The following is a 13176-nucleotide window of genomic DNA, read 5'->3' on the forward strand; positions in this document are numbered from 1 at the left end:
GGAAATCAAACACGGCGGGCTACTTAAAACGCAAACTTTTATTTGCCACTCGCACACGGAACGAACTACTTCCAACGGACTTTTATTGGGATCTGACTACAAACTACATGGCACATACATGGCGCATCGATGCACTTCGCGCCACCGATCGCAGTTAGCTGAGAGGGTTAATTCTCTTCTTAGTGGGACCACAGAGAGTTAGAAATTAGAGAGAATGAGCGACTTCAGAACTGCCACCTAAACAGGCGAGAATTAGTACTGCGCTGGGTAGCACCAGCCGCGCGTACCACAGTACATCATTAGTCACCCATTTGCTTTCCTCTTCCAATTCTAAACATCCCGGCCGCCTTGAAAGACCTTTCAAACCCAACCTACTGACCATGACACTAATACTACACCTAACATCTAACACACCTAACAACTACTTACAAAAACTAAACGTAAACAAATATACATGGAGCAAATATAGAAAATCACTTTCACTCTCGATCGCGGTGCATCATTTTTCGGCACAATAGGTGCATCCTCATTGTTCGCCGATCAGCTGATGACGATCTGGCTCTGCTGCTGCTGCTCGTGGTGTGTCTGCTGCTGCTGATCGCTGCTGGTTGAATTCTTCGATTTCAGGTCAGTTTTTTAGGTGCGTCGTTAATCTCTCGCTGCATTTTAGGGCTGCGGCTTGCCGTGGGGCGTCTCAGACGGCGGCAAGTTTCGTTCTCGATCCTCGGATGGTCGTCCTCGACGACGGATGATTCTGGGAACAAACATAGGCGGCTTTTTAACTAGAAAATCAGGGGGGAAAAAAGACTCGCCTGGAGCGGAGGCCACCGTGGCCTCCGCGGGTGCCTCCGGCACCGATGCTACTGCCCTGGCGCGGACAGTGTGGGTTGATGAGCGGAGTACGTGCGACGTACGGTGTGTGTGCGTGGACTTGTGCGATGCTTCGACTGCGTTGATCGTCGGGAAGGCTGGCCAAGCGTTCGACGACCGGTGCAGGGTGACTCCAGCGGCCGAATTACTGCAGGTTTTTCGGTTGCTGAGTTGATCGTGGCTTTGCGCGTGCCCCCATGGGCACGAACTTTTGCGATTTTTCTGGCGGTAGAAAACAGAAAAGCATTACTGTTTGCTTTGCGTGGGAGACCACCGGTCTCCGGGCGCGCTCGCGCCGAGTCTAGTACGACTAGACTAATCCCCTGGAATGCGTCCAGCGGGTAGATGCGGTTGGTGATGGGACCCTTGATTGACGGTTTGTTGGAGAGATACGGACCTTAGAGCGAATGTGACAACAGCGAACAGGTGCAGGGGAACATGGGCATCAACGCTGGCAGAAAAGAAATGGGGTTACTTTTTGCTCAAGTACAAAATACATAAAACTTAACTGGTGTGCGGGAGTGCACATCTGCACCCCCGCAGGTGCATAAAGCACCTCGATGGAGAATGATTAGTTCTCAGCTTGTGTGTTTGGGAGATTGTCTGCTATGGGAAGGATGCAGATCTTGGAGATTCCTCTCTCATAGACTCCGTCCTTCGTTCTGACGACCGCAACGCGCACGTTGCCATCGCTCCCAGTGCGAATGTCGGTCACTCGCCCTAGATGCCACATCTGTGGCGGCAGGTTCTCCTCTTTCAGCAGCACCATCATTCCGCAGGACAGGTTGTTGCGCTTTCTCGTCCATCGCGTTCGGTTGTGGAGGTCCGACAGGTACTGCGTCGACCACTTCCGCCAGATCTGCTGCACAAAGTCCTGCGTTCTCTGCCACGCTGACAGCCTGTTCTCTGGGACTTCCGCCAGGTCTGGTTCTGCCACCGCTGCTAGTGGTCTTTGGACCAGAAAGTGACCAGGGGTGAGGACTTCTAGGTCGTTAGGGTCACTGCTGAGGGGTGTCAGGGGGCGAGAGTTTAGGCATGCTTCAATCTGCACCAACACAGTCACGAACTCGTCATGCTGCAGCACTCGCAGTCCAATCGTCTTCTTGAAGTGCGTCTTGAACGACTTCACCGCTGCTTCCCACAATCCACCGAAGTTCGGTGATCTTGGCGGAATGAATTTGAACTCGATGCTCTCCTTCGCCGCGTCTCTCACCACCGCTTCGTGGAACTGTTGATCGCAGAACAGCTTCGCCAGGTCGTCCAGTTCTCTCTTCGCTCCCACGAACGTCTTCGCGTTGTCGCACATGATCAGCTGCGGCTTTCCTCGCCGCGCGGTGAATCGCTTCAGCGCCGCTAGGAATGCTTGTGTTGTGAGGTCGGTCACAACCTCAAGATGTACTGCCTTCGTGACCAAGCACACGAACACAGCTACAAAGCATCGGACAGGTCTCGCCTTCCGACCGGGGTACGACAGCTGAAACGGTCCGCAGTAATCCACACCCGTTTTCAGGAACGGTGGAGCTGGATTTACGCGTTCTTGGGGTAGATCGGCCATGAGCTGATCTTGCACCTTGGGCTTGTTTCGGAAGCATGGCACAAACTCGAAGATGACTTGCCTCGCTGCGCGCCGGACGCTCAGCGGCCAGAACCGCTCACGCACACTAGAAATCAGCAGCTGAAGTCCAGCGTGGAAGTACTTGTGGTGGTAGTGCTGTAGAATCAGCTTAGTTAGCGGATGGTGGTTGTCCAAAATCATCGGATGCTTTCTCCCAGCGGAAACTGCAGCGTTTCGCAGCCGGCCGCCAACCAGTATTACGCCCTCCACGAGCCTTGGATTAAGCGCGTTCAACTTCGAAGTCTCGTTAACTTCTCCCTTCTTTTCCAGATCTGCGAGCTCATGCGGGAAGCATTCCTTCTGCGCCAGCTTCACCAGCTCCAGCAGTGCCGCTTCGTGCTCGGCGTGCGTGATGTACCCGCTCTTTCGGCACTCACGGTTGGCAGGTCGAGCGTTGTGAGCGAATCTGCGGCAGAGCGCGGTGACTCGAATCAGCGCAAACAATGACGAATAGCGCGTGAACAGCTGCTCCGGCTGAAGAATCTGGACAGTGCAGGCGTACGACGCTCTCTGCTCCAGCAGTGCAGCTTCCAACTCCTCCTGCGTGGGGTTTCTCGTCTGCGGCCACTTGTCTGGACTTAGGCACAGCCATGTGGGTCCAATCCACCACAGCGATGCGTACGCGAGCAATGCTGGGATCATGCCTCGCGAGAGCAGATCCGCCGGGTTTTCCACACCGGGTACGTGGTGCCAGACACAACCTTTGCTCAGGTGCTGCATCTCCGACACACGGTTTGCCACAAATGGATTCCAGCGAGATGGTGCGGACGCCAGCCAACTCATTACGACCATCGAATCCGTCCACAGATGGATCTCGATGTCGACCGGAAACAGAGGGCGTATCTTCTGCAGCAAGTGGCACATCAGCAGTCCTGACGAGCACTCCAGTCGCGGGATCGTCTCCTCCTTGGTTCGCCGCTTCAAGTCGGTCATCGGCGCCACCTTAGTCTTTGACGTCAGCAGGTTGACCGACAGGCCGCCGTTGCTCCAGGTGCTGCGCGTGTAAAAACACGCTCCGTACGCCTCAAGCGACGCATCGCAAAATCCGTGCAGCTCAAGCTTGACACATTGCAGACTGAAGCCAACCCAACGTGGCACAGTAATGTTGTCGAAGCTCATCATGTTTCGTCGAAACTCCTCCCAAATCTGCACAAGATTTTCTGGCAACGGCTCTTTCCAATCGATTCCTTTCTTCCACAGCTTCTGGAGGAAGATCTTGGCGATCACAACAACTGGTCCGACCAGTCCAACGGGATCGAAAATGCGTGCTGTGTCTGACAGCACCGTCTGCTTCGTGAACACCGTAGCGGCATTCCACGTCGGCGTTTTGAACTTGAACTCATCGCTGCTCGAGTCCCACAACAGACCCAGCGTCTTCACAGCGGCAGTCGACGAGTCCAACTCTTTCGCACCTCCTTCGTCTCGCAGCTCCTCGGGGATGGCTTCCAGCACGGCGTTGTCACTGCTTCGCCACTTCCTGAGCAGGAACCCGGCCGCCATCAGCCGCTCGCTGGTATCTCCAACCAGCTTCTGCGCTTCCTCGATCGAGTCGGCTCCCGAGAGCATATCGTCGACATAAAAGTCATGCTTGATGGTCTTCGCCGCCAGCGGATGTGTGGTTTCCACCTCTTCTCCTACCGTGCGCAAGCATTTCGTGGCCAGGTAGGGCGCCGACGCCGTTCCGTACGTCACCGTGGTGAGCTTGAAGGTGCGCACAGGCTCGCTCGGCGAGTCCCTCCACAAAATCCGCTGCAGATCCTGGTCATCTGGGTGAACGTTCACCATGCGGTACATTTTTGCGACGTCTGCCACGACGGCGATCTTCCGCAAACGAAAGCGAAGAATGATGGTCAGCAAATCATCCTGGACCACCGGTCCTACCATCAAAGCATCGTTCAGCGAGACTCCAGACGAAGTGGCACATGAGGCGTCGAAGACTACTCTCAGCTTGGTGGTCGTACTGTCTGGTCTCAGCACAGCATGGTGAGGTAAATAATACGCTTGCTTCTCCTCCGTGTCTTCTTTCACCTCCTCCATGTGTCTCATCTCCAGATATTCGTGAATGAAGTCAGAATACTGCTTCATCAGTTCTGGATTAGCGGTGAGCCGCCTTTCCAGCCCGTAGAACCGCTTCATCGCGATCGACCTCGACTCGCCTAGACTCTGCAGGATCGTCTGCTTCTTCGGCAGTCTGACGACGAACCGACCGGTCTCGTCGCGCACGGTGTTCGCCCTGAACAGGTCCTCGCAGGCGCTCTCCTCGAGCGAATGTGTACTCGGCGTCTGGCACGACTCCAACTCCCAGAACTTGGCCAGCAAATCGTTAATCTCCGCCAACGCTTCTGCTTCTGCTGAGTTCTGGTTCGCGACAACTCGTGGTAGCTTCGCCGCTACTCCGTTGACAACACCAGACACCACCCAGCCGAGCTCGGTGTTCTGGATCGTTGGGTTTGCTTCTCCAAGCTTCATCTTGCCATCGGACAACAGGTCATAGTAATGCTCTGCTCCAATGATCATGTCCACAGGTCCAGGACGGTAGAAGTGCGGATCCGCCAGCTTCACGTCCTCTGGAATGCTCAGCTGCTCGGCATCGATGTTGTTGAACGGCAGATTCGCCGTGACCTTCGCCAAAACATGGAACCTCATCGATGCTGCGAACTCCGAAATCGCCGAAGAACGAGCGCAAACAGTAGCGGTCACCGCAAAGGTGGAAGTGGATTCTGCAACGCCGATTCCTTTCACCCGCAGGTAGTCGGACTGCGGCTTGCATTTCAGCTTGCGCGCGAACTCCTTGGTCATCAGGTTTCGCTGGGAGCCACTGTCAAGCAGTGCTCGAGCGAACAGGGTGTGACCTCGCGAATCGCAAATCCGTACAACAGCCGTGGACAGCAACACTTCTCGAACCTCCTCCGTACGACTTGGAACAAGGGACGACGACAGGTTGCACGCTGCTGTGTGGCCTGTGGCGAGCTGTGAGCTTTGTGGTTGTGAGCTTTGCGAGACTGGTGTCTGTGTAGGGTTTTGTGTAGATTGAGTGGGTGTGTGACGGGTTTGGCTTTGTGTCTTCTGTTGTGGGTAGTGTGTGGATGGTGTGTTCCCTGAATGAGGTCGCGACGCGTTCGGGCCTGCAGCGGCAGCGTTCGACCTTTGGCCAAAGTTCTCGTGAAGAAGCGTGTGATGTTTCCGCTTGCACATCGAACAAAATCCTCTCGTACACTTTTCCACGACGTGACCAGGCTGCAAACAGTTGAAACACAGCATATTCCTCCTGGCAACCGCGACACGTTCTGCACAGCTCATCTTCTTGACCGCAAAACACTGGAACACGTTGTGCTGAGGTCCGTTGCAAAAAAAGCATCCGCTTGGCTCAGCAGACGCAGCGTGACTTGACGCGTACTTCGGCGGGCGACGCTCGTTCCTCGTAGCTTTCTTCATGGAATCGATCGTCTGCAGCACTCCGCACTGTTCCCGCAGAAACTCCAGCAACGTCTCGTACTTCACGAACTCCTTAGACTTCTTGTTGTGTTCCTCCCAGTGGCGCAATGTTGCGGCGTCCAACTTGCTAGTGACAACGTGAGCGAGCAGGATGGACCAATCCTCAGTATTCACCCCGAGCTTGTTGATCATCTGCAGGTTCTTGTCCACCACGCTCAGCAGATGGTTCAACGCTTCAAAGCACTCGTCTCGTACGGGCTCAACAGCAAAGATGGCGTCGAGATGGCTCTTCAGGATCAGCTTCATGTTCCCGTAGCGATTCTCCAGCACGCCCCACGCCACCTGGTAGTTCGTATCCGACACGCGCACTGTGCTGATCTCAGCAAGTGCTTCTCCAAACAGTGAAGACTGAAGATAAGTAAACTTATCGAAATCTGAAAGGTTTTCACTATTATGGATCAGCGATTTGAAGGAATCCCGAAAAGTAATCCACTCCGTAATGTTTCCTCCAAACGACGGCAGCTTGATTTCGGGCAGCTTCACGCGCGAAACAGTCGATTTCGCCTGAGCAGGTGCCGCTTGCGTGGGTGCTTCCTCCTTCCGCTTTGCCAGCAACTTCGCCTTCAACTCACAGTACAAGTTCTCGAACTCCCATATCGCCTTAGTGTGCTCCTCTACATCTGGTGTTTTCTCCTTTCCAGCAGCATCAACCCCGAAAACATCAGTGAGGACGTCGATCTTGCGCCGCACGACGTAGAACTTCGCCAACGCATCATCCAGCATGTTCAGCCGCACGTCGATCTGAGCTTCGTCTTCGCCATCCTTGAAGCCATCAACGAACTTCTTCGTCATCTCCAGCGTACTACGAAGCTGCCTCTCCTGCATCTGGTACTCCCGCAACGTAGTCATCGCGATGCACTTCTTGGACCACAATTGACACCTGAAAACCCGACGCGCGCGACCTCTCGAAGACAGATGACAGAGAACAAGACCAACCCACTAAGCCAGGGACCCCAGAACCGTCAATCACAGGGAGATTTGCACCACACTCAAGAAAACCAAGCTCAATAAATCGCATCAATCAATTTTTAATACGACCAAACTTCTTTGTGGATCACCACAGCTCAACAAAAGAAATGCAATTCAAATGCAATGGCTGGCAGCGCATGCATCAGCTCCAAGCCACAGACCACTTGTACTTCCCTTTGTTCAGCAAATCCGTCTGCAGCTCGAAGTTCCGTCCGTCCAATCGTCGACTCCAACTGCAACAGCAACCGTAGCAGCAACAACACCAACCGCCGAACTGCAACCGCCACCGAACACCTCCAATCGAACAGCACCTTCTTCAGCGTCCAACTGCAGCTCGTCAACGGTCAACTCTGGGTCGTTGAACTCCAGCCAGCGGTCGTTGAACTCGTCGCAGTCGTTCACCTCCGCACAGCAATGGCCAACACTGCTGCACTGCACAATTTCTCCGGAACTGGTCCACCGGTCGAGTGATCCGGTTCGAAGGACCAAAATGTACAAAACCGGATGGGGCCGGATCACTCTGGAGAGTTCCGGAGGAAATCAAACACGGCGGGCTACTTAAAACGCAAACTTTTATTTGCCACTCGCACACGGAACGAACTACTTCCAACGGACTTTTATTGGGATCTGACTACAAACTACATGGCACATACATGGCGCATCGATGCACTTCGCGCCACCGATCGCAGTTAGCTGAGAGGGTTAATTCTCTTCTTAGTGGGACCACAGAGAGTTAGAAATTAGAGAGAATGAGCGACTTCAGAACTGCCACCTAAACAGGCGAGAATTAGTACTGCGCTGGGTAGCACCAGCCGCGCGTACCACAGTACATCATTAGTCACCCATTTGCTTTCCTCTTCCAATTCTAAACAAGAGTTATTTTTCATTGGCAAATTCCAAGAAGATTTCTGATGAGTTTTTCAGATTTGTTTGTGCTGTAAGTGAATTCTACTTGCTGAAGACAAAAGTGAAGCTCTTCGTGATGTTTTTCGTGTGGCGTAACGGAAAGGATTTCCGTTTGGTTCCAGCCGTTCCGGCAAGGCCAGAAGCTGTTCATAACCTGCGGATGCCTAGATTCGATGATGATCTAGTGAAGCAACAGCATCGTATTCGATGTATATCTGGTTTGTCAAATGCTTTGAAGAACCTTGGTGTGAAATTTCCATACTTTTTTTTGCCAGATAATTTATATTATATTTTATTTATCAAATGAAATATCCTCCCTACCCCACCCCATCTTCCATGTCCTTAATCCAAATTCTACCCCCTCCTCCCTCTTCCCCCTCCTTAAAAAATAATAATTACTTGCCAAATTTACACTTACACAACCAACCACAACTTATTCGGAGCGTTTGGTACGGTATGTCCACGCATCCTTCCTCCCCTGTTGATTCTGTGAAATGTGATCCGTTCTCAGAATCTGTCTCTGCGGTTAATGCAACGCAGTAGGCCTGGCCGCTTTAATTTTTGCAATACATATTCGGGGTTACTCCGATGTAATGCAATCATTAATATTGACAAGAAAGGACTTGGGGCGTAATCTAACCACAAGTACTTCCAGGATGCTTTTTTCGGGCTGGCTGCGCTTGTGTTCGATTAGAGATTAGATTAGATTAGATTAAGAAAAGTCTTGGTTGAAATCCTGATTTGAGTTGGAATTGCTTATAACATTTATTGGAAAAAAAAATTTGCATCATAATTCTTGCAGCATTTGTTTTTTTTTCATCACAAAAAAAAACATATTTTCGAGCCGCCAGAGTTTCAAAAAACTCAGGGTTGTCCCGCAGGCCCCTGTTTTAAATTTTATTAGCTTAATTTTTAAATTATGAACACCCACAGTTGGGCAACGCTTGGGCAAAGCCATCCGAGAGAAAAAAGAACACGCTCTGGTAGTATAAAGGTACTGTGAACGAACACAGAGGATAAATCCAGAGATTGATGAGAGCGTTATTCTCATGGGTTCATTTTCAAAGCAGTTCATCAAAAAAAAGTGCCGATAACGAGACTCGAACCCATATCTTTGACATATCGATCCGTGCTTTGCCGTATAGGCCACCGAAGTTCGACGACTATCAGATGGTCATTTGCGAATATAAGCCACTCCAAGGGATGAACTGTTTCAAACAACAAATGAACACAATTTCGTGGAGGTTCACCCACGAGAGGTTTATTCTTCCATTTATTTTTGGTAGAGCTGTTCTCTCGGCTTTCTACTGTGAGTGAACAATTAGAGTTGTATTTTCGAAATGAATTTTCTTTTTGTTGCTGCTTGTTTTTTTTCTTTGTTGCTAAGAATATCCAAAATCTTGTTCCATCACGCCCTAGAGAGTCCAAAAACAGTCAAAACAACTCTTTGACCTAACGTCCGTCGGTACGTAGGTACCTTCGTAACCAGGAAGGATTTCATGTGCGTCTTTGTAATAGGTACGGTGGGTGAAGGCCAATACTAAAGCTATTTTGGTAGATTTGGCTAGTTCTCCGATCGGTTGAACCATGTTAATGACAGTGACCGTTTGGAATTTGGTCAATTGACATTTTTGGCCAAATTACCCTTTCGGTTTTAACCCTCAAGGACCAAAACAAAAAAAAAAAAACAAAGAAAGACCAAGAGACTTGTGCAAATGAGATTAGAATGAGATGTGCGAGCTGTCTTCTGGGAAGTAGAAAATCCGCCCTGGTGGGTTGAGGAGGGGGTTGCAGAGTTGTGGCCGCACGTGGGAGACAGTGAACGAAAAATAATGGCCAAACTCTCCAAGTCCAAGGATTAGGCCAACTTGGCCGTCGTTGCAGGGGTTCGAGGATGACGACGTGCGCTGGCAACTGAATGGGACTCTCGAAACACGCAGGACGTTCGGAATTGGGCCGGAACCGGAAAACTGGAGAATGGGATGGTAGTTTAAGACAGTGCGGTGGCGTATTTAGCATAATGTGTGCAAGTTTTGTGTGGCGAGGGATGACATTAGACAAGATGTCGTGAACCGGGCTCTCAAGTGTCAAAACTGGGAGGTGGTTTTTGCTTTACGGGAAAATCGATACGGGGATCCAAGGGCATTTATGCAGACGAAGGAATTATGTTTGAAATAACAAATTCAGCATGATGCAGTTTAAGATCGATTTCTCTTCAGATGTTTAAAAATTACAAATATTCTGATTTACAACCACAATTTTCGAGATAATTGGATTCTAGTTCGCGGGAAATGTGTCTATTCCGTCTATTCCCACCCCATTGGACGTAACTTAACACATGTAATCCCCACAGTGTAGTCAAGCTAGCAATAACAGAACCTGGTAAAACAACGACTCCGCGTTGATTGCTTTTGACCACGCGGGGGCACACTTTTACAGCACGCGCGGTCATCGACGTCCACCAGCGAGCCAATGGATTATGAGGACGGGTGCAAACGCAACACCCCAGCTCCACCCCCTTCAATCCCTACTGAAAGCACGCGCGGTAATAGTTTCATTTCCTGTGCGTTCCGGATGAATATTGCTCAATTGCCGGAAAGTATTGCCACTTTCCGGTGTCGGGTGCAACGTGGCACACGCTTTGGTCGCCATCGCGGGTTCAGCCGGGGAAATTTCAAACCGTGGGAATGGCACACGGCAACCAGCTACCAAGGGCTTCCGGATGAGGATTCGGACGGCACTACAGAGTTAGAAGGGAAATGAACTGAGAGAGAATGATTTTATTTGGCCTAGCTATATTAATTTTTTAATATGGTGCTGATTTTCTAATAATTGCCTGAAGATAAAAGTACCGATCAACTATTTGAGAACTCAGAAACTTGAGTAGCTGTAAAATCTTCAATTTTACTGCATCATTTTCAGATTTCTTTTGGTGATTCTTTGTTCTGTTTTGCTTAACTTTGTGAAAGCTTTCCCTCCGTGCTGGTAAAAACAATCTTGAAAATGTTTTTATAACCCCAAAAAGACAACTTTTATGGTTAGTTTCAGCAAGATTGCAAAATTTTTGACAGTTTTTCCAATTTCTAGCAAAATGATGATATTGTTAAAAAAATAACAAGGCCGATATTTCTTTCAATTTAATTTGAAATAAATGAACAAATCTAAAAAAAATTATTTCAGCAACAATTTTTAAATTCATCTGAATTGTATTTTTCCTCAGTAATAAGATATTCCGGACATTAAAAAAAATTATAAATAAACAAATGTAAAAATTGAGTCATCCCTAGGGTGACAATAAAAATATGGGCATTAGGCAATGATGCCAGATGCACAGATTTGTCTGTACCAGAAATTTTTTGAGGTGCACAGACTTTTTGAAAACTTTATTAATTTAATGTTTTGTAAACATATCAACCGCAACTTATTTCGTTAATCTTCAAATGCATAAAAACGCAATTTCTAAAGGATTTCCATGACCACAACTTGATATATTTGAAATTTAGAAAAATACACAGACATACAAAGACTTTTTCACAGACTTTTCAAAAAATCATATGGCATTCCTGGCATTAGGTATACCTCCTGGCTCGATTATTTTGTTTGTTCCAAATTTGTCAAAGTGTGAGATTCTTCTAACAAAATCAATTCCCTATAACTTTGTCGAAGGATGCAAATCAATCCGAGTTGATCTTGACTGTTGATGATTTTTGCGAGCAAAAAGTTTTTTTTTTCTTATAATATGTATACAAGCCAAAATATTTTTCTCGCCTTGCTAATAACTCATCAAGATCATCTCAGATCATCTTTTAGGAAATTTAAAGTCCTACAAGAACCACACTTGAACAAATTTGAGCGTGACCAGCTCCACCTTCCACCCGTCAAAATACAAAAAAAGAAAGCTACCTTTATTTATGGAACAAAGGATCTTTATTTATTTCTTTTTTACTTATCTTAATCTTATAATTAAATAAAGAATACAAGTTTTTAACAGAACCATTCATAGCGACTTTTTCAGAAAGTTCAGCAAATTTTGCATAAGAATGACCCTTTTGAGCGTTATTGTGGCTAATGCATTGCAAGAAATTGATTTTTTTTTTCAAAAAAAGTTATGTGTTTATTTTGAACGAGAGTTTATCTAGATTGTTTCTAAAGTTTAGAAAAATCTCCATTCTTATTCAAAAGCTGAACTTTCCATTTTTCATAAATAGCACACGATTAAGTTTTAGGGTTCATCACTTTTTAAATAAACTTTTTCGTAAAATTCTGATAGCATGCAAACTCTTATACTTATATATGGGTCATTCCATCTGAAGCGGAATAGTATTTTAAAATTACCCTCTCTGATCCTGCTCAAATTTGGCAGGGCTGTTGATATTATCAAAACATGCGAGAATCCCGAATTTCATCCAAATCGGACCACCCCCTCAATTTTTGTACCTCCCCAAAAATCGACTTTTTGGCGATTTTTGAGCGAACCTCCTAGTTTCAAACGGCGATTGCTCAGGAACCACAAATCATAGAAGGTCGGTCTTATACTCAATTTTGAAGGAAATTGAACGTAGAATCTACTTCCGTGATCAAAATTTTGATTAATTTATTTTTTCTACCTGTATTGCGCAATTGAAAACTTTAAACGGTCGTATCTCAAAACACCTCAACTTATTTTTTTTATTTGACCTCACCATCGCATTCCCCGGCCAATTTTACGTAAAAATCACTTATCGACAGAAATGAATATGTTTCGTTCGATTTTTTGGGGAGGTACAAAAATGGAGGGGTGGTCCGATTCGTGATTCTCGCATGTTTTGATAGTATCAACAACCCTGCCAAATTTGAGCAGGATCGGAGGGGGTAATTTTCAAATTTGCACTTTTTCGTAGTTGAGTTGAGATGGAATGACCCATATATGCAATTTTGTTTTGTTTTTGTCAGTTCTAAAGCTTTGTGCAAAATTGATACACTGTTGAAAGTCACCTTAGAAAGTCACAAAATTTTACTTTTGCTTATTTTGCTTTAGCCACAGCAACAAAGTTAGAATCCAGCTGCGTGTGAAAGGCCTGGGTGTAAATTTTGCAATATTTTATGAAATTCTATGTAATATTACACCCTGAAATATGTAGCCCATCAGTATGGGAAACCAACTTGACCGAAATGGCAAGCTGATGGACGAGCGGGCTAAGGCGCCAGTCCTTACTGTTGGTGCTGGGTTTGAATTCCGTCGGTTTGAACTTAATTTTTTGTGTTTACAAAAATTGTACAAACAGTGTGTAATATTAAGTGTATTTCTTCGCAAAGGTTTTGCACGCTTTTGCATGCGATTT

At 47.7% G+C, this 13176-nt stretch overlaps 1 protein-coding gene across 1 annotated transcript; it reads right to left on the minus strand.

Annotated features, from left to right (window-relative positions):
* Window positions 1-540: 540 nt before the first annotated feature.
* LOC120431232 (uncharacterized) lies at window positions 541-6829 on the minus strand. The gene is made up of 4 exons (XM_039596368.2): window positions 1520-6829; window positions 813-1092; window positions 684-754; window positions 541-615 (listed from the first exon to the last, which is right to left on the minus strand). Exons 1-4 carry the CDS (start codon window positions 6827-6829, stop codon window positions 541-543), a joined length of 5736 nt encoding a protein of 1911 aa, XP_039452302.2.
* Window positions 6830-13176: the final 6347 nt, after the last annotated feature.

The sequence above is a fragment of the Culex pipiens genome, chromosome 2 (genome assembly GCF_016801865.2).
Source record: "Culex pipiens pallens isolate TS chromosome 2, TS_CPP_V2, whole genome shotgun sequence".
NCBI lineage: Eukaryota > Metazoa > Arthropoda > Insecta > Diptera > Culicidae > Culex > Culex pipiens.